The sequence below is a fragment of the Castor canadensis genome, chromosome 17 (genome assembly GCF_047511655.1).
Source record: "Castor canadensis chromosome 17, mCasCan1.hap1v2, whole genome shotgun sequence".
In the NCBI taxonomy this organism is placed as follows: Eukaryota; Metazoa; Chordata; class Mammalia; order Rodentia; family Castoridae; genus Castor; species Castor canadensis.
In genome coordinates this window covers 46,367,044-46,388,315 of record NC_133402.1, presented here as the reverse complement: position 1 = coordinate 46,388,315, position 21,272 = coordinate 46,367,044, and the positions used below count along the sequence as shown (strand labels likewise).

Genomic DNA, 21,272 nt, shown 5'->3' with positions numbered 1-21,272 from the left:
AGTGGTAGCGTGCCTGCCTAGGAAACCTCGCAAGCGTGAGGCCCTGAGTTCAAACCCCAATAGAGCAAAAAGGAAAAAAACAAAACAAAACAACTCCTCTAGTGATCCTAATGAGCTGTCAGGATTGAGACACTCCAGGCCAAATGGGGTAGGAAAGACCCCTTCGTCCTTGATACTCTGTGGCTTTTGCAGTAATGATTCCTTTTAACTGAGAACTGCTAATCTCAACATAGATTTGGAAAACATCAGTGGGGCATTTTCCAAAATCACTCCTAAAAATTAATCTTTGGAAGCAACCAAAAAGCAAGCACAATTCATGAGTTGGTCTCAGATGTGGCAAACATCCTGCAGGGCTGCCACGCCCACTGCCAGCAGCTGCCAGGAACTCACTCCAAGTCTCCTGACTTGGTGCATACTGATGGCTTCAGGCGAGCATGATGATTGGGACTTCATACTCACACCCCACGCACTCATGCTCACAGTAGCTTTCAAATCAAACACTGGGGTCAAAGAAGTGGCCGGCTCACCCTGGGTCTGCGAACTGATTAGTGGCTTTCTGGGTGTTCCCCACAGCAGGAGGCAAAACTGACAATGGGGTATGCCCTGAGAATCAATCGTTCAGCATACATTGTCAGGGACCACTCTGAACCCACTCAACTCATCCTCAGGCAATCTTGAGTACTTTGTGATAAGTCAATCTTACTCTGATGGCTTTGTGTGGGTGATTAGGAATTCCTGCTCTCAAGGACATTGCCTAGCATGCAGGGGGCCCTGGCTTCCATCCCATGATCTTCCCCATCCCCACCTTCTCTAACCGCGTGTCCCTTACCCCTCCCCCCAAGCGCCCCACACTTACTGCAGGCGGCACAGGTGAAGCATGCGTCATGGTACAGGTTCCCCATGGCCTGGCAGGCCTGGCCAGCCCCAAAGACCCCTTTGCTGCATTTCACACAGGCTCCTGCAAGGCAAGAACACACCAGTGAACCAGTGTAAACTGAGTCCTAAAAATGCCACCAAACAAAGTGAGGTGCCATGTCTCCCTCCCACAACCAGCCCATCACAAAGTCCATGGATTTCTCCTTTGAAATCTCTTTCTGTCACTCTTCCTTTCAATGATCAGTCCTTGCCACTGCAGAAAACAGGCACCAGGCCAGACTTCTACACCACTGCGAACACACACACACACACGCACACACACTGTCCTGCTAGTGTTCAGGACACCTCACTGAGTCAACCCACCTCCCTGCCAGAGATTTCAGTGGTTCCCACTGTTTATAAAATAAAGTCCAAAACCAACACCATGACTACAACAAGATAAACAGATAGGTTGGGCAATTTCCACTAAATTATTTCCTTTAATTTTCAGTAGACACTACTAACTAGGGTTTATTACCATCATTTTCTATGAAATGAATCAGACTAAATCCAGGGCTAGCAATGTAGTTCAGTGGCAGAGCACTCACCTGGCATGTATGAGGCCCTGGAATCCATCCCCAGCACTGGGTATCCAATCCCCAAGTTTGTCAGACACAGGCCCCCAGCCAAAACAAGCCTACTGGTTCACAGCTCTTAGCTCTCGATAAGGGTCCCCTGAGTGGTCCCCTACTTTGGCCCCTTCACGCATTTACAGACTTCCGGCCTCCCTCTCCACCTTTTCCATGACCTTGCCTCAACCTCTCAAGTTCTCTGGCTCTGAAGACAACATGACAAACCAGAAATGAAAAGAGCCAGGGTCTCTGAGCATCAGTGTTTTGTTGTTGTTTGTTTGTGGCTTCATGATGCCAGGCAAGTGCTCCACCATGTGAGCTGCACGCCCCAGCCCAGCATCAGTTTCTTAACTGGAAATGGAAGGTCATTCTATCTGTCCCTCAAGGTCCCAGGAGTAGCAGTGGAAAAAAAAAAAGCAGCTTTGTAAACCCAGGGATGATTTTACAGCACACAGCAAAAAACTGCTTCAACATAAATCAGCTAAGAAGGGCTGGTGGAGTGCCACAAGTGGTATAGCACTTGCCTAGCAAACATAAGGCCCTGAGTTCAAACCCCAGTACAAACCCCCCCAAAAAAAATCACCTAAGAAATTCCAGGCTTCACTATCGCCACTCCTATTCAACATAGTACTGGAATTCCTAGCCAGAGCAATTAGGCAAGAAGAAGGAATAAAAGCAATACAAATAGGTAAAGAAACTGTCAAAATAGCCCTATCTGCAGACGACATGATCCTATACCTTAAAGACCCAAAAAACTCTACTCAGAAGCTTCTAGACATCATCAATAGCTATAGCAAGGTAGCAGGATATAAAATCAACATAGAAAAATCATTAGCATTTCTATACACTAACAATGAGCAAACGGAAAAAGAATATATGAAAACAATTCCATTTATAATAGCCTCAAAAAAAATCAAATACCTATGTGTAAACCTAACAAAAGATGTGAAAGACCTCTACAAGGAAAACTATACACTTCTGAAGAAAGAGACTGAGGAAGACTATAGAAAGTGGAGAGATCTCCCATGCTCATGGATTGGTAGAATCAACATAGTAAAAATGTCTATACTCCCCAAAGTAATTTACATGTTTAATGCAATTCCCATCAAAATTCCAATGACATTCATTAAAGAGATTTAAAAATCTACTGTCAAATTTATATGGAAACACAAGAGGCCACGAATAGCCAAGGCAATACTCAGTCAAAAGAACAATGCTGGAGGTATCACAATACCTGACTTCAAACTATATTACAAAGCAATAACAATAAAAACAGCATGGTACTGGCACAAAAACAGACATGAAGACCAGTGGAACAGAATAGAGGACCCAAATATGAAGTCACACAACTATAACCAACTTGTCTTTGACAAAGGAGCTAAAAATATACGATGGAGAAATAGCAGCCTCTTCAACAAAAACTGCTGGGAAAACTGGTTAGCAGTCTGCAAAAAACTGAAACTAGATCCATGTATATCACCCCATACCAAGATTAACTCAAAATGGATCAAGGATCTTAATATCAGACCCCAAACTCTTAAGTTGATACAAGAAAGAGTAGGAAATACTCTGGAGTTAGTAGGTATAGGTAAGAACTTTCTCAATGAAACCCCAGCAGCACAGCAACTAAGAGATAGCATAGATAAATGGGACCTCATAAAGCTAAAAAGCTTCTGTTCATCAAAAGAAATGGTCTCTAAACTGAAGAGAACACCCACAGAGTGGGAGAAAATATTTGCCAACTATACATCAGACAAAGGACTGATAACTAGAATATATAGGGAACTTAAAAAACTAAATTCTCCCAAAACTAATGAACCAATAAAGAAATGGGCAAGTGAACTAAACAGAACTTTCTCAAAAGAAGAAATTCAAATGGCCAGAAAACACATGAAAAAATGCTCACCATCTCTAGCAATAAAAGAAATGCAAATTAAAACCACGCTAAGATTCCACCTCACCCCTGTAAGAATAGCCATCATCAGCAACACCACCAACAACAGGTGTTGGCGAGGATGCGGGAAAAAGGAACCCTCTTACACTGTTGGTGGGAATGTAGACTAGTACAACCACTCTGGAAAAAAATTTGGAGGCTACTTAAAAAGCTAGACATCGATCTACCATTTGATCCAGCAATACCACTCTTGGGGATATACCCAAAAGACTGTTACTCCAGAGGCACCTGCACACCCATGTTTATTGCGGCACTATTCACAATAGCCAAGTTATGGAAACAGCCAAGATGCTCCACCACTGACGAATGGATTAAGAAAATGTGGTATCTATACACAATGGAATTCTATGCAGCCATGAAGAAGAACGAAATGTTCTTCTGATAAATGGATGGAATTGGAGAACATCATTCTGAGTGAGGTTAGCCTGGCCCAAAAGACCAAAAATCGTATGTTCTCCCTCATATGTGGACATTAGATCAAGGGCAAACACAACAAGGGGATTGGACTATGAGCACATGATAAAAGCGAGAGCACACAAGGGAGGGGTGAGGATAGGTAAGACACCTAAAAAACTAGCTAGCATTTGTTGCCCTTAACGCAGAGAAACTAAAGCAGATACCTTAAAAGCAACTGAGGCCAATAGGAAAAGGGGACCAGGAACTAGAGAAAAGGTTAGATCAAAAAGAATTAACCTAGAAGGTAACACCCACGCACAGGAAATCAATGTGAGTCAATGCCCTGTATAGCTATCCTTATCTCAACCAGCAAAACCCCTTGTTCCTTCCTATTATTGCTTATACTCTCTCTACAACAAAATTAGAAATAAGGGCAACATAGTTTCTGCTGGGTATTGAGGGGGGGTGAAAGGGAGGGGGCGGAGTTGGTGGTAAGGGAGGGGGTGGGGGGGAGAGGAAGGGGGTGGAGTGGGTGGTAAGGGAGGGGGTGGGGGCAGGACGGAGAAATGACCCAAGCCTTGTATGCACATATGAATAATAAAAGAAAAAGGAAAAAAAATTTAAAAAAAAAAGCTCTGGAATTTTAAAAAGATAATAAAATAAAATGGTTCCTGTGTATCTTGAAAAAAAAAAGAAATTCCAGGCTTCCCAAGATCTCATCTGCCTCTGTGAATAAGCTGGCAGTCTCTCTAGCCAGGCCAACCCAGAATTCCTACAGCAACAGTCCAGGCTCTGGGCCATTATAATAAATGAATGATATAGTAATTAAATAAGTAATTCATATGATTAAAAGAGACAGTCAAAGAGGAAATATACCAAAATATACAGAGTGGTTCCTTTATGTTGTAAAATTGTAGCTTGTTTTACTTTTTCACATTTTCTGTACTAAAAAATATAAAAACCAGCTGGGTGTGGTGGTATACTTCTATAATCCCAACACTCAAGAGGATGAGGCAGGAGGATCTCAAGTTCAAAACCAGCCTGGGCTACAGAGCATGACCCCGTCTCAAAACAACAAACAGGAAAAAATATTCAAGGATGGAGGGTATAGCTCGAAGGTAGAGCACTTGCCAAGAGACACTGGGTTTCATACGATGCTAAAAAAACTTATACTGCAAAAAGTTTAATCCCAAAAGTGTTTGCATCAGCTTTGAAAAATCAGCCTTACAAGAATTATTTGTGTGTACAAGAGCTATCCCAGGGCCCAGCAGGCTGGCCCGCTCCTGGCCTTTGGTCAGTAGGGGGCGCACATGGCCTTTTCTAACTACCTGTAGTCAGGCTGCAAATCCTCAGCCTCCTGCCTACGGTGGAAAGCGCTGTTTCAGGGTTCCTATTTCAAATTAACAGACTAATCACAAAGAAAGCCCAAGCTTTGTTTCATCTCCATCACCCCCTTCCACCCACACAGGCAAAGAGAAAACAGCATGCCAGGACCCTTGAGTCCCCTGCCCCAACATAGGAAGCAGGATGAAGTAGTTATCTTTTGAATAGGGTCTTGCTTTTTTGCACAGGCCTTCCTAGACCTTGATCCTATTTACACCTCCAAGGTAGCTGGGAATACAGTTAGGAACCACCAGGTCCAGCTTATTGGTTGAGATGGAACCTCAGTAACTATTTTCTCCAGGCTGGCCCAGATCTGCCTGATCTCTGCCTCCCAAGAAGCTGGGACCCATCTTATTTTTGATGCATTTCAAAGTAAGCTGCAGACAGCAGTCTACTTCACCCCTTCAGCCTCCCTAGCATTAACTGGAATTTAGCATTTGCTTAGACTTATTGTTTCCAGGTAAAATTTACAAACAGTGAAACTCACAAATTATAACTCTATCATTCAATGAGTTTTAACAAATGAACCTAGGTGATCCAATCCCAAATAAAGCTTCGGAATACATCCAACAGCTCTAGAAAGTTCCTGTAGTCTCTTCCCTTCTACTTCCTCTCCAAAGGCTGTGTGTAGAAGATGACAGGACAGCTGGTACCTCCGTACCTAGCAACAGCAAGGTCAATGCACAGGTAGCAGCACTTTTGGCTCATGGCCTCCTACACCTTGGGCCGCTTTCAGGGCAGGAAATCCAGGGTTCTGGGTGAAGTGCATTCCTTTGCTTCTCTGAGCTGAGGGTGCCCACCTAGCAGTGAGGTGTGATCACAGCAGTGTCCTGCCATCACCACTCATCTTCAAGGCTCTTTTAAGCAGGCTGATAGCTCAGGAATGTCATGGTGCTATACCTACCGCTGGGAGCCAGGGAACAAAGGCCACTGGACACGGTTGGGGGTGGGGGGCAATGACCTCGGGCACGTGGGATGGAGTAGATATGGAAGCAATGGCACTGGTGTGTTCATCACTGGACACGGTGCCTACCGTGCCATGGCAGCTTCCTGGTTACATGGGCATTTGCCCTCCTCTCCTAGTAAGCTGTGAGCACCTTTGGAGCAGGGGCCATGTCTAAACTGTGACCTTGGGGGCTGATGGAGTGGCTCAAGTGGTAGAACGCCTGCCTAGCAAGTGTGAGGCCCTGAGTTCAAACCCCAGTACCACCATAAACAAAAACAAAAACTTACATAAATTGTGACCTCCACAAGCACTCAAGGAAATGCTGAGTCCCACTATGTAGCTCCTACACAGCCCTTGCCTCCTCACCTCCTTCCTTGGCACCCCTCTTATATCTTGGGCACATGTTTCTGCCCTTGTAAACATCTTTTTGTTTGTTTGTTTGTTTCCTTGCTTGCTTGCTTTTTGGTGGTATTGGGATTTGAACTCAGGATCTCACACTTGCTAGGCAGGCGCTCTACCACTTAGCCAAACTCCCAGTCCTGCAAGTACTTTTTTTTTTGTGCTACTGGGGCTTGGACTCAGGGCCTTCACTTTGAACAACTCCTCCAGCCCAATTTTTTGTGATAGTGTTTTTGAGATAGGAGCTTATGAACTATTTGCCTGGGCTAGCTTTGAACTGCAATCCTCCTGATCTCTGCTTCCTGAGTAGCTAGGATTACAGGCGTGAGCCACCGGTGCCCAGCATAAGTACCTTTTACAGAGGTTTGAGGTCCTGTTTGTCTCTGAACACCCTAGCCACTGACACATATAAAAACAAAAACACTGAAACAGAACACACGGGTGTCTGCTGAGCCCTGGTCATGACGTAATTCAAATGTAACTGTGACGATGGGAGAAAAATCTCCTTGGAAAACAAGGATCAGGCAGTGGCCAGGGATTTGTTACACTATTTGGTGATGCTAAGATTCGTTCCAAGACCACCCCAGCCCAAGCCCCTGGCTGGCCTGACACTAAACCTTTTGAACAAACAAAAAAAGGCAATTTGGTCAGGCGGCAACCAAGGCAAAGCTAGAGACTGAATGTCAACGCAGCGCAGTCTTGCACGTAATTCTTCTGGTGAACACAGCCCAAACGTGCAACAGCGCTGCTTTGTTAATGGCTGTGGTCTCTTCCTTAAACCCAACACAAAATTATTTAGCAGCAAGTACCAGAAGCACAGTTTGGCATAGAGTGACTGCCTGTTTCTACCCATGGAAAAGATGACCCCATGAACAGGACAGCTCACCACAAAGGAGACACAAGCTGACACTCGTGAGTCAGCAATGCAGCTGGCCTGGACCGAAGAAGTGAGTCATCTTGTAGGGCTGGGGGGATAAAAATCTGACCACCTCTTCCAGTCCTGCTCAGAAAGTGACTAGCAGCATGGATGACATCTTTAAGTGGCCACTGTGACAACGGCCCAGGGTCCTCCCAGGACTTCCTGCTGCATTATCTATGAACCTCAGCCCTTCCTCCACTGTCGATGCCCTGTCCAGCAATGCTCTGAGCCGGTAACCTGCTGCCTCCACCTCCCCGTCATGCTCTCTGGGATCCTGGGCTTTCCTCCTTCAGGCTGCTGGCATTGTTCCTTGCCACTCTGACCGCCAGGCGCAGATACAAAGCAAGGAAGGAAGCCCTCTGCATTCAGACCATCGGTCACAGAGTGAGGAAGAGCCCCTCTGGAGCCACGCCAATAGGAAAATACTTCGTCTGTTCAGCATATAGCAAATGGATGGTCACGTATTTCACAGACAAGAATAGGAAAAAAATAAACAGTGCAGGTTTCACATTCTAGGAAATGATGTACTAACCACAGAGGTTTTCACCCCATGAAGGAGGTGCTACCATCTGCAAGTTCTAGAAAGACCCTATAGCTTGCTAAAGGTCACACGGCTGGTTGGTTTGAGAGATGGGATCTGAGCCCAACTTACCTTCATGTGGCTATTCCTAACGCACACACAGGGACCCTCATAAACAGAAGGACCCTTTCCTCCCCGCCCAGCACACTCCCTGTTGGAGGGATTCAGACCCAAGATCAGCCCTGCCCCACCCATCCCTCCTCCCACTCTGCTTTGCTCCTGCCACACAAAGCCATCTCTGCCTGGGACCTCAACCACAAGGCCTCTCCCATGAAAACGGGTGGTCCACAGTCCCTCTGCCTCTTCCAGACGCTGCAGCTGAGTGCTTTCCTCCTGCCCCTGAGTCAGGGCAGCATCTGTCACCCTGGCACTTCTCCACTGCCTGGAGCCACGCACTGATGACAGGGTGACGAGCAAGAAGACCATGCTCCAGCCCTGCCCTGGTGGAAACCAAACTGCCACCGCTGGCAGGTGGGCTGCCCAACCTCACCTGGAGTCAGGCACAAAGTAGCCTGGCCCAAGGAGAGGCTGGGGCTCAACAAGCAGAGAAAGAACAGGCTGGGGGCGTGGCTCAAGTGGTAGACCGCTTGTCTGACAAGCTCAAGGTCCTGAGTTCAAACCCCAGTACTGCCAGAAAGGGAGCAGGAGAAGGAGAGAGAATAAGCTATTAGCTTAGCGTCCTTCTGCTTTCATGCCACCAGAAACACTAAACAAAGTAAGAAGCAGCATCAGCTGTCACTATAATAATCCTCTCGAGCCAGGAGAAAAGACAGGTAATGAGGAATGACTTCCTAGCCTTTCTTTCATTTTCTAAACTGATCTTTCGAAAAATGACTTTAAAGAGAGAAGCGACACACGATAAACTGCACACATTACCTTCTCATACACCTGTGAAACCATCACCAGGATAAAGACACTAAGCATACGCAGTGGTATGCTTACATACCACTAGGGACAGGTGGCCTCCCGCCTTTGTGATTCCCACCCTCTTCCTTTCCCCACCCCAGGCAACCCCTCATCTGTTTTCTGTCCTCCCAGCTTAGCCTGTATTTTTGAGAGTTTATATAAGCGGGATCTGGATTATGTACTCTTCTTTGGCTGTTTTCTTTCATTTGGCATAACTATTTTGAGATTCATCCTTGTTCTTGTGCGTATTGATATCTTTTATTTATTTATTTATGGCAGCACTGGGATTTGAACTCGGGGCCTCACGCTCACTTGGCAGGCACTCTTACCCTTGAGCCACTCTGCCAGCTGTATCAATAGCTTATTCATTTTCCTGCCATATGGTATTCTATTGTAGGGATGTATCACATTTTGTATATCCACTCACCTGTTCATGAGCATATAAGGTGTCCCCATTTGGGGGCTATTACAAATAAAGCCACTGTCAACGTTGGTGTACGAATGTCTGTACAGATATGTATTTGCTTTCCTCTTAAGTAAAGACCTAAGAGTGGAATGGCTGGATCTTCTGGCTGGTACAGGGTTCACTGCCGAAGACACTGCCCAAGTGTTTTCTGAAGACATTCGATCCTTTGACCTTCCCACCAGCAGTCCATTACAACTCCAATTTCTCCAGATCCATGCCAACACTTGGTGTAGACTGTCCTTAATTCTATGTCCTCTAAGAGGTAGGTGGTGGTATCTCGTGGTTTCAACTTGCATGTTTCAAGCAACTGATGTTGCACATGGGCAGCTTTTCATGAGCTCATTTACCATTCTCTGCCTTCAGTGAAGCATCTGTTCAAATCATTTACCCATCCTTTCTCCTACTGTTTTGTTGGCATTTTTTTGGTGGTACTGGGGTTTGAACTCGGGGCCTCATGCTTGAGCCACTCTGCCAGCTCTTCTCCCACTGTTGAGTGACAGGCTTTCCTTACATGTTCTGGACACACGTGCTTCATCAGAGACTGCTTTGCAAAGGTTTCGTGAGGGTCCTGCAAACTCTAGCTGCCTTGGTCTCAGCTCTGTTTCAACCCAGGGAGTCTGTGGGGCTCTGCTTCTCCTCTCCCTCCCTGTGCCATGCCTGGAAATTCCCACAAGTAAAAACCTGTGGAGGACTCGCCTTATTTGCGTCCTCTCTCGGGAGCCCCTTTCCTTTCTTTCTCTGATGTCCAGTGTCTTAAAAACCTTCGGTTCCTATATTTTATCTGTTCTTTTTGCATGTTTTATTTTTGGTTCTTTCAGGCGAGAGGTTAGTCCAATCCCTGCTGCTCCATCTTCAGAATGAGGATTCATTAAATATCAAGCACTATGCTAAACATAATTTTTGAGATTATTCATTTAAAAACAACTATCATTACTTTACAGATGAAGAACCTCAAGTTCAAAAATGAAGGAGAGCTGGGTATGGTGGAGCACACCTATAATCCCAGCACTTAGGAAGTGAAAGCTAGAGGATCATGAGTTCCAGGGCAGCCTAGTGAGACCTTATCTTAAAACAAAACAAAAGAAGTAGAAAGCCCCAACGTCAGGCTGACTGAACATATGTGACCTCTCTGGTCCACTCTACTGCCCTTATAAAGGGCTAAGGGAATGAGAGACGGGAAGGGTCAAAGTCGTCGGCTCCTCCTCAGACACCTGCTCCTTCGTGGCTGCGAGACAGAGTGCGCTGTCTCGAAAGAACCCCTTCTTCCTGTAGAGATGGTGGCCTGCCCCGGGGTCCTGGGCGTGGAGAGACCTCAGAAAAAAGCATTCTGTGTACCTAGGCATGTCTTTCATGGGACCACCCAGGAGCTCGGGGACTGGGAGGCTTTGAGATGTCATTAGTAAATAGACGAGGGTGGGGGATTCTTTCTGTTTTGATTTGGATTTTTTGATATAGATCTCACTATGCAATCCAAGCTAACCAGAACTCACGCCCTCCTGCCTCAGTCTCCCGAGCACTGGAATTACAAGCGTGCATCACCACACCAGGCTGTAGCACTTTTTAAAATAGAATTTATTTTTTAGAGCAGTTTACAGCAAAACTGAGAATGTACAGATATCCCACATACTCCCCGCCCCCGATACGGGCACAGCCTCCGCACTGTCAATGTCCCCCACCAGAGAGGTGCATTTGTTACAAGGCGTGAGCCTGTGTTGACATGTCACTAGCACCCAGCTCCATAGTTCAGCTGAAGGTTTGCTCTGGGTGCTGTCCACTATGGATCTGGACACATGCATGTATCCTACAGAGTAATCTCACTGCCCTGAAACTATCCCTGTATCTCCTCTCCATCTCTCCCTTCACATAACCCCCAGCCATCTTTTCCTGTCACCACAGTTTTGCTCTTTCCAGAATGTCATATGGATGGAATCATATAATAGGCAGCCTTTTCAGATGGGCTTTTTTTTTGGCAGTACTGGGGTTTGAACTCAGGGCCCTGCACTTGCTAGACAGGAGCTCTACCACTTTAGCCACTCCTCCAACCCTTTTTGCACTGGTTAGTTTTGCTTTATGCCTGGACCCTGAGCCTCCTATTCGTGCTTCCTTGAGTAGCTGGAACGACAGGCACATGCCACTGCACCCAGCCATTGGCTGAGATGGGGTCTCACTAGCTTTTTGCCTAGGCTGACCTTACCCATATCCTCTTGATTTCTGCCTCTCAAGTAGCTAAGATTACAGGCTTGAGTCACCCAAGTAATACTCATTTAAGGTTCCTCCTTGTCTTTTCATGGCTTGATCAGTTATTTCTCTTTTGGGTTGAATGATGTTCAGAAGGCTGAGAGGATCGTGGTTCCAGGCTAGTCCAGGTCAAAAAAAAAAAAAAAGTTTGCAAGATCTTGTTTCAACTGAAAAAAGCTGAGTGTGGTAGCATGCACCTGTCATCCCAACTACAGGCAAAAAGCCTAAAATAGGAAGATGACTCACTGGCCAGTCCTGCCTGGGTAAAAAATGAGACCCTATCTTCAAAATAATCAGAGCAAAAAGGGCTGGAGGCATGCCTCAAGTGGTAGAGCCAAAGGGTGAAGTCCTGAGTTCAAACCCTAGTGCTGGGGAAAAAAAAACAAGGAAAAAAAAAAAAACCAACTTGCTATGGGCAGAGACCTGGCTGTGTTCTTTAGTATTTCCATAAATGGAAGAGAAGCAGTGTGTCACCCATAGCAAATGCCACAAACCTTAATGCATTCAAAAGCCAGGGCTGGGGGAGGGAAGAGGTAGGTGACGTCACAAAGACAGGAAAACTCTGGGATGCTTCACATGACAGCAATGAACCTGGGACACTGGAGGTGACATGAAGTTCTGAACCAGTGTGGTGTGGGGGAGAAGGGGCCAGAGAGCAGACACCACACCTGTAAGGGAGACAGGGCTTCAGAAGGCCAAGGCTTTCCCCAAGAGGCTCCAGGCCACTCCCAACAGAACCTTCTGAAGACAGGGACCATCCCCTACTCTCAGTTTGCCCCTCCACTGTTCACTGGCCCTCATCTGGGAGGCCACAGATGGTGGAATTTTATATCTGGAATTTTATATACAGTCTTCCATGTGACAGAGAAGAAAACTGGGCAAGAAGCAGCACCAACAACACTGTGCCCTGCTATCACACAGTGTCCTTTAGGAGCCAAGGCAGTGGAATAGGCCTTACTAAGAGCTTTTCAACTCACCAGACCTAAGCAGTTTTCCTTTTGAGGGAATCTGGCACTTTGCTGCCATTGTTGCTTTGGTTCCATGTTAGTGGGTTGGTGAGAGACACATCAGACTGGCCTAACTCTTCACGGAGAGCAGGGGTTCTCAAACCACTAAGTGGGTAGGAACTTTTCTCAAAAAACATATTAAGAGAACCTCAAAAATATATAACCATCAAAAAAGAAGACACTATGGTTTAAGGCAGAGCCCACTTCTGCCTTCTGGAATGTTCTGGCCCCTGCAGTGGTGCCAGGAAGACTTGTTGAAAACCAGTAACTGCATACTGGATCAGTGTTCCTCATACAGTAAGTTACCTAATATTGGGGTTCAGTTATCTCCTGCACACCCAAAGCCAAAAGCCAAATTTGGGAGAATTATGGGAGTGGACCTGGTGCAGGAGTTTCTACCCCAGGGAAGGATCAGACCTGGCTTCCCTGATCCTGGCTTCTCAGCTCCCCCTCATGTACTTGTCTGGGGGCTACACTGATAAGGAGTGAACTCACGGTGGGCCCACCATGAACTGGAAGGTTCTGGAATATGTGCCCCTGCTGCTGGACAGGATGGCAGCTGACATACCGCCTGGCCTTCACAGGAGTGAAAAGAATGGAATCAAAACAGCACACAGTGGAAGTGACAAGAGGAGTAATCGGAGAACAGAGAGAAGCAGAGAACCACCGAAGCCCCCTGACAACTCCCTGAGGTACGTCAGGGTGAAAGAGTGGCCACGTGGCACAGGGTCACGAGCAGAGCCAGGAAGAGAACCCACCAGCCCAGCCCGAGTGAAAGGAAAAAGACTCAACCACTGGATGACATGTCAGAGGACAAATTCCCAGCATACACTGTCTCTCACCATAATAATGTGATTTTATTCTTTTAAGAGAACCAGTATTTTCTTTCTTGAAATAAAACATACCTTTGTTAGAAAAAAAGAAAGAAAGAAAAAGAAATGGTTTCAAGTTAAAAGATGCCAGCAGGCCAGGCACTGAGTGTGGCCCTAAACTCCACAGTCACATCTCGGCTTCTCTCACGGTGAGGAGGGGAGGTCACTGAGCTGTCCTCCCCTGTCCTCACCACTAGACATCCCAGGGGACAGCACAGCCATGAGGCATCTAGTGTGGGCTGAAAGGCGTTTGAGGCAAGGGTCAGGGCATCGGGTCAAGGGTGGGAGAGGGGTGACGATCGAAGGAGAGAGACATGCCTGGCGCACACTTGCACGGGTAGTCAGGACATATGTAGCAAGCTTCTCAGGTGAAGGACGTAGCCTGTGGACCTAGACAGCTCTGGGTGACAACAGGCTCTGGAAGATGGGCCAAGCCCTTGGGGGAAAGGCTGGACCTAGGACCCCAGCCACAGCCCTCCCCCAGCTGCCAAAAGCTCAGAACACATCCCCAGATGCGACAGGCTGAGTGTGGCCACCCAACATCACCTCCAAAATGGTTCCCACTTTCGGGGTGGGGCCGAGGTTGAGAACCATACACAGGCAGCACATGGCAATCCCGACACCCTGCCTCTGCCATGTCTCCCACATGCAGTGCAGTTCCTCGGTCATGGGTGAAGCCATCACCACGCCACAAAGGACGTGCTTAAGGCCATTCTGCATTGCACCAGCCTACTTTCTCCAGCTTCCATTAAAACACGATGGCCTCACACCCAGTGATGGCCTCACTGCAATGCAACAGGGAAGGAAGTTTTTAACGCAATTCCCCAATCACTGTGAGACTGAGCTCGCCCTGCCGGACTCCCTGCAGGTGCATTGCTGCTTGACACCACCCCTCCCTGAGCTGAATGATCCCCTGCCCTCCTATCCCCCAAAGAAAGGAGTTCATGGCATCGTGAAGGGCCTTCCACCCACCCTGCTCTTCTGCATACACCCTTCTCCCTGGCCTCCCCATGTCTCCTAGCTACACAGGCTACACAGTGACTTTTCTTAGCTCTCTCTAAAATATGAATGTCCACCGGCAAACAAAGGGTTCTGCCTGGCTAGGGTCAAGTGCAAGGGGGTATGCCACTTGTTATTTACCTGATTGGCAAAAGCAGAGATGCACAACTTGGCACAATGTATCAAAAGTATTTAAAAAAAAAAACTTACACTATGTGACCCAGTAATTTTACAGAATTTATGTAAGAAAAAAAAAAATCAGGCCAGGCATGGTGGCTTATGCTTGTAATCCCAGCTACTCAGGAGGCAGAGGTCAGGAGGATCACAGTTTGACACCAGCGTGGACAAACAGTCTGCAAGACCCTATCTCAAAACAACCCACCACAAAAATAGGGCTGATGGAGTGCCTCAAGGTGTAGGCCCTGAGTTCAAGTCCCAGTATTGCAAAAAATTAATTAATAAAATAAACAAACAAATAAAGGAGATTTTAATGCCACTTTTAATGCCACCTTTACACCTGCCTTAGAGAATAACCCAGGGCACACCATAAGGCCTTCTTCTTAGAAAAGATTGAAATGTTGCTTTTCAAGACTCTGGTTTAAAAGCCACAGAGCGAGTAAGCTACTTGCAAGGCACACACAACCTTATAGAACCAAGAGATCTTCCAGGGAGATGAACAACAACCCTGCCAGGGGAAGGAAACAGGCAGAAATAGGCTCACAGCCACTGTCCTGGGGCCACCACACTGAGAGTGGACAAGGGCTGCAGTGGGGGAGGGGCTAGTTTGGTTTTTCACAGGATGGACCTGACTGCTGATTGACTCAGCTCCAGGAAGACTGCTGGCTGGACAGAAGGGACACTTCCTAAAAGGAGAGCTGAGTGACACTTGTCTAGATGACACTTGTCTAGATGGTTGCAGGCAGGACATTCCTGTGGGAAGAGGGGAAGGGGCCCATCTAAATTCTGATTCTATAGTTATTTGCCTAAAATGAGAATGAGGTAGGAAAGAAATACAGCAAACAGAGTGTCCCAGGAAATCGCAGAAACCAAAACACAAGTGGCTTTGCCAACCAGGGACTAAGAGCAGAGTTTCCGGAGGCTGGGTTTTGTCCCGGGAGGCCCCTGACAGCGGAAGGAAGAATATGCTCCCAAAACACGCCACTTTGACACAGCGTCACTCGGCGCTAAAGGCACCTGGACACAGCAGATGCAAGACCAGCTTTCTAACGTTCCCCTTTCTTCCTTAAAAGAAGAGAATTTTAGCTGGGTACCAGTGGCTCATGCCTGTAATCCTAGCTACTCAGGAGGCAGAGGTCAGGAGGATCTCGGTTCAAAGCCAGCCTGGGGAGATAGTTCGTAAGACCCTATCTCGAAAAAACCCAACACAAAAAAGGGCTGGTGGAGTGGCTCAAGGTGAAGGCCCTGAGTTCAAATCCCAGTACCTCAAACAAACAAACAAACAAAATTTAAAAAAAAGAACAGTAAGAGAATTAAAAAAAAAAACAACAAACCCTCCCTCCCTTGTAAAGGATGGGCATAGCTCAGTGTTGAGTGCTTGTGTTGCAAGCGGGAGGCCATGGGTTCAACCCCAGTGCTATAAAAATCAATCAATCAATTAGCTAAGAGCTCTGGTGTAGAACAGGAGCTGAGCTCTCCTGCTGCCCTCTGCACCAGGAGGAAAGAAACAAATGTCCCTGGGGTTGTCCCGCTGCACAGACAGACCTTGCTAAAACCATTCCACCTCCTAGAGCCTTCCCCACAACAAGGAGTTATTCTCCGAGCTGCCCCTTCGTGTCCGAGCTGCCACAGAAGTGGGAATTTTGCCTCTTCTATGTGACATCCTTTCCTTAGGCGACTCCATGTCATAAAGCTTCTCTCCTGCTTCTCCTACTTCATCTTAATTCTCAAACCCAGCCAGGGCCCTAAGAGGGACCTCCTTACACCCTCCATGGTCACAACTTTCACTACAGCCTCCGGTTCTGTTTTTAAAAAAGTTCATTTGCATTCACTCAGATTCTTTCAAATTAAGTACCTAGGTGGTGGGGATGCAGCTCAGTGGAAGAGCACGCGTAAGGCGAAAATAACCAAATATGTATGCATATACACGCATCTATAGAGAAAAGAGTATTAAACGTCTATGTGTTTAAAAAACACCATCTTCACAGTGATTATCTAAGGATGACTTAGATTCTTTTCGTTTTTTCCTTCTAACTGGGATTTGAACTCAAGGCTTTGTACTTGCTAGGCAGGCGCTCTACCACTTGAGCCGCTCGACCAGCTTCAGTCCTAAACTCTTAAGAGAGCATAGTAACTGCTTAAAATGAGGGGCAGGGGGGAGGGGAATGGAGAAAGGATTAAAATCTCTCGTGAAGGCACTATTTCAGGAGAAGAAACTGGAAAAGTATCCACTAAGCACTGCCAGCTTGGAGAAGGTGGCTTAGGTAGCAACGAGCCAGGCGCTGTGGTGCACTTCTGTAATCCCAGCTATTCAGGAGGTTTTGAGGTCCGAGGCTGGCCAGGGCAAAAGCATGAGACCTTATCTAAAAAACAAGCTAAAAAGAGCAGAAAGGACCAGGGACATGGCTCAAGTAGTAGAGTGCTTGCCTTGCGAGTGCCACGCTGAGTTCAATCCCTAGTACCACCGAATATAAGCAACAATAAATAGATTTGTTGCACGTGTGTTTCTGTTTAAAGACGCCTTATCTGAGCCAGGCACTGGTGGCTCACATCTGTAATCCTAGCTACTGAGGAGGCCGAGATCAGGAGGATCCAGGTTCAGAGCCAGTCTGGGCAAATAGTTCTCTTGACCCTACCCTGAAAAACCCATCACAAAAAAAAGGAGTGGTGGAGTGGCTCAAGGTGTAGGCCCTGAGTTCAAAGTTCAAATCCCAGTTCCACCAAAACAAAAAGTGAAGTCTTGCATTAGGGACTCAAATTTCTCACTGCTCTGTGAATGTCCGAGAATGATCATAGGAGGCTACAAATATTGATTTCAGATCACAAATAAATTTTCACAAGTAGGCAGATATGCAAATACAGAATCCACAGAGGGTTTGGATGGGCTGCATATGCACCCTATTGGAATCCATTTACATATGTTTTAGAACACGCAAAACTAATAAAGGCTGAAAAGTCAGAATAGGGGCTGCGTGGAAGAGGCACGAGGGGACTGTGTGAGGGCAGAGCTGTTCTCTGTTTTGATAGGAGTGTGAGTTACGTGGGTGTGTGTAGGTGTCAAAACCTAATGAGGCATTTTCAAAACACAGCCACAAATTCCTAGACACTCCTCCCATTGAGTGTTGGTGTGGGCAGGGCTTGTGACTGCTCAGAGCAACAGAGCACAGCAAAAGTGACACTAAGTGGCCTCCCTGGTTGGGTGGGTAAAGGCCAGGGGACTGAGGGCATGGTGCCCATCCTGGAGCATTCAAAGCAGAGATCAACACCCCCCCACCACCACCAAACAGCACCATCTCTATTCTTCCCGTCCCCACCTTCACTTCCTTTGCTCTCTGGCCGTGAACTTGGGCATAGCTGCCATTTCACACACGCCACACACCCACTGCCGGGCATGAGTAACCCACAGAGGTGGCAGTCACGGGCCGAGGACAGAGGAGGGGCTGCCAACTCCAGCCTATTCACAACTTCTAAAACTGACCTCTGGCTGGCCCACAAAGGGCCTCTGTTTAATTCCCTGCCACCTGAGAGCCAGGCCTTAGCTCTGTCAGGCCAAGCCCCAGACAAATGGGCCTTTAGTAGCTGCCTGGAAAGCCACCTCCCAGCCTATGCCCCAACTTGGCCACCTGCCACCCTCCACATGCCTGCAGGAAGGCCCACGCCCAGGCAAGGGCTACAGAGCCTGACAGAGGAGCAGGGTACAGGCACATGGTCAGCCCACAGCCCCAAGTCCCAACATTCCCGGCCTCTCTGGACAGGAGGCACTGTCTGCTGTCTCCACTGTACTGCAAGGAGTGCTATGTCTGAACTTGAGAGCTGAGATTGCATTTTGAAGGGCACTGGAAAATTGGCTCGGTTACAACCACTGCCTGCTCTGTCTTGCCCCTGTGGACAGCAGCTTCAGGTTGTGGGCCTTCCCCTGGGTGGGAATACACACTCCAAGCCTTCCTGTGAGTGCATTTGGCCTTCTGAGCCCAGGCACACAGCCTTCTGGGCTCATTCTGCAGGTGGCAGCCATGAACTTGATCTCACTTGAACAAATCAAAGCATTTGTCCTTCTAAACACATCGATTGGGCTTGGCTTTAGTGATGCTTTAATATTTTGGGGGGGGGAGGGGAGGTGGTACTGGGGTTTGAACTCAGGACCTCATGCTTACTAAGCAGGTGTTCTATCACTTGAGCTATTCCACCAGCCCTTTTTGTGTCGGGTATTTTCATGATAGGGTCACATGAACTATTTACCCAAACTGTCTTCAAACCTTAATCCGCCTGATCTCTCCCTCGGTGTAGCTGGGATTACAGGCGTGAGCCCACGGGTACCCAGTTTTTTTTCTGGGCGGTGTGGGTCAGTGCTGGACATGGAACCCAAAGGCCTTGCACATGCTAGGCAAGCACTACCACTGAGCTACATTTCCAGTCTGATTTTACATTTTCAAGTAGTCACACTTACAGAGTAAAATCAGGCAGAAACTAATTTTAGTAATATATTTTACTTAACTCAATCTATCCAAGATAGCCTCAGTTCAACACAGAATCAACATAAAAATATCAGTAGCTATTTTTCTTTCTGTTTTCCCCACCAAATCTTTACATTCACAAGGTCAGATGATCCTCCCTACTGGACAGCTTCCATATGTCCTAGCTAATTCAGTCTTCTCAACAATCATATACACATTTGACCGATGGGGAAACTGAGGCACGGGACTACGAAATAACCTGCCCAGGGTCTTACACCAGGGGCCAGTCCAGGGTGGGCAGGTGCAAAGCCCACATCTCATGAGGGTGGGATCCCTACGCCAGCTTTCCTGATTGGGGAATGTCTCTCAAACAAAGACTACCCGTGTCTGCCACTACGTCCCTGTGCCATCCCAATCTGTCCCCAGGCCTCCACAGAGCTCTATGTGGGATCAGGCAGAAGCTCCCCGCTGTGACTGCAACTTCTTTGACTTCCTCCCCCTCTGTCCCGTGGCCCCACATCCTCACCCATCTCTCCTGAGACCAGATCCTTCAGAAACTGTCTACACACAGTGTCTGTCCCGGTACCTGTTTCTGGAAAGCCAGCCTACACATGCCCTCAGGACCCTGGCCTGGGCTTTGTTAAGAGACCTCCAAGGTGGCCCTGGAGCTGCTCCTCACCACCTTCCACCACCTCCTAACTCCACTGTGGCACTCATGGCTAGTCCCTTTGGAACTCTGGGAAACAAGTTCCCTGACCGTGTGATGCCAGTCACCCAAAGGACACTCCAAATAACTACAGAAATGCAAGTGGTGGCTCTAGGGAAGGAGCCCATCTCGCTCAGCCAGCGCCCCCCAGTGTCCTCACAGAGCCTGGCCCAACACAAGCCAAAAAACAACACACATGACTCAAAGCTGGCAGGGGACCCCAGTTCGCTGTGTGACCTCCTGTGCTCTAGGCAAATCTGTCACTGCAACACGTATCACACCCTCTGCACCCCAGGGCTTCCTCACCCTGAACCTCAAGGACAAGAGGGATCTCCCAGACCACAGGCCCGAATCTGAGGGTCACACAAAGGAAACCAAATTATAATAAGCACAGGATATCCAGTCTTCAGAGATGAGGGAACTGGGAGCAGAAGGCTGAAGCAAGGTCCCCAAGCTCACACAGCCACAAGTGGCCCCATACTTAGTGTGAGGGATGACTGCCAAAAAACCCCCTGGAGCCCAGCCACAGCTGGGGACTGGCAGCCCTCACAGCCATCTCTTTCTAAACTTACTACCTTACTGTGTCATCAGGAAGCAAACTGTGGTACAGGGAGGGGACAGAGACACTTCAGCAGATGCAAAACCCCAGGGCAAGTCTGACCATCCAGTGAACCAACTTGGTTACACCCCACTGAAAGGAAAGCCATAAACTCAGCTGAGAACCCAGAAGTTGAAGTTAAGGTCAAGGGAGGCTTCAGGCAACAAGACACAAAGGTGCTACTGACAGCTCTTCTGTAGTAACTGTCACCTGCTATCCCAGCAGGGCTGCCCTGATGTGTTTATCCCTGACTATGGGGTCTTTATGGGAAGAATGCCTTGCCCACCAGGTCCTCCAAGGACTTAACTCAGGTCCTCAGACTTGCCAGGCAGGCTCGCTATCACTTGAGCCATGCCTCCAGTCCAATTCCCTCTTCTTAAATGACAAACAGCATCATGGCCGGCTTCCTGAACTTTTTATATGTTACAAACATGGGGTTGGGGGTTGGGGGGAAGATAGGCCCTTCATGTGTTCCCAAGAGGCTTCCAGAAGTTAGCCATCCTCACTCTCTTGGGACACACAGATAAACAAGTCACAGAGATACAAGTCACAGAACAAGAGAGATGAGGAAGGAACTTGGCCAAGGCTACACTCACAGCTCCCAAAACTTAAAAATAACCTGGCTGTGGATCCTAAAGTCCTCCATTTGAAATGCACAAACAGAAAGTTCCCTAGCATCTGGTGTGACCCTGAGATCCTGTGTCCAGCTGGTTTCCCTGCCTCGGACATTTTGTTAACCTGTTTGTGCCAGAGTAGCGTTTCTGTTCAGTTTGTCGGGTAGACCC

The 21,272-nt window shown here is 47.6% G+C and overlaps 1 protein-coding gene across 2 annotated transcripts in view; it reads right to left on the bottom strand.

The window, feature by feature from the left end:
• Positions 1-21,272, bottom strand: part of Limd1 (LIM domain containing 1) — a 64,301-nt gene that overhangs the window by 26,708 nt on the left and 16,321 nt on the right. For both annotated transcript variants that reach the window (XM_074059206.1, XM_074059205.1), the window contains exon 2: positions 857-958. In XM_074059206.1, coding sequence (XP_073915307.1) covers positions 857-902 — 46 coding nt within the window. In that variant the 5' untranslated portion in view covers positions 903-958. The remainder of the gene's footprint in view (positions 1-856; positions 959-21,272) is intronic.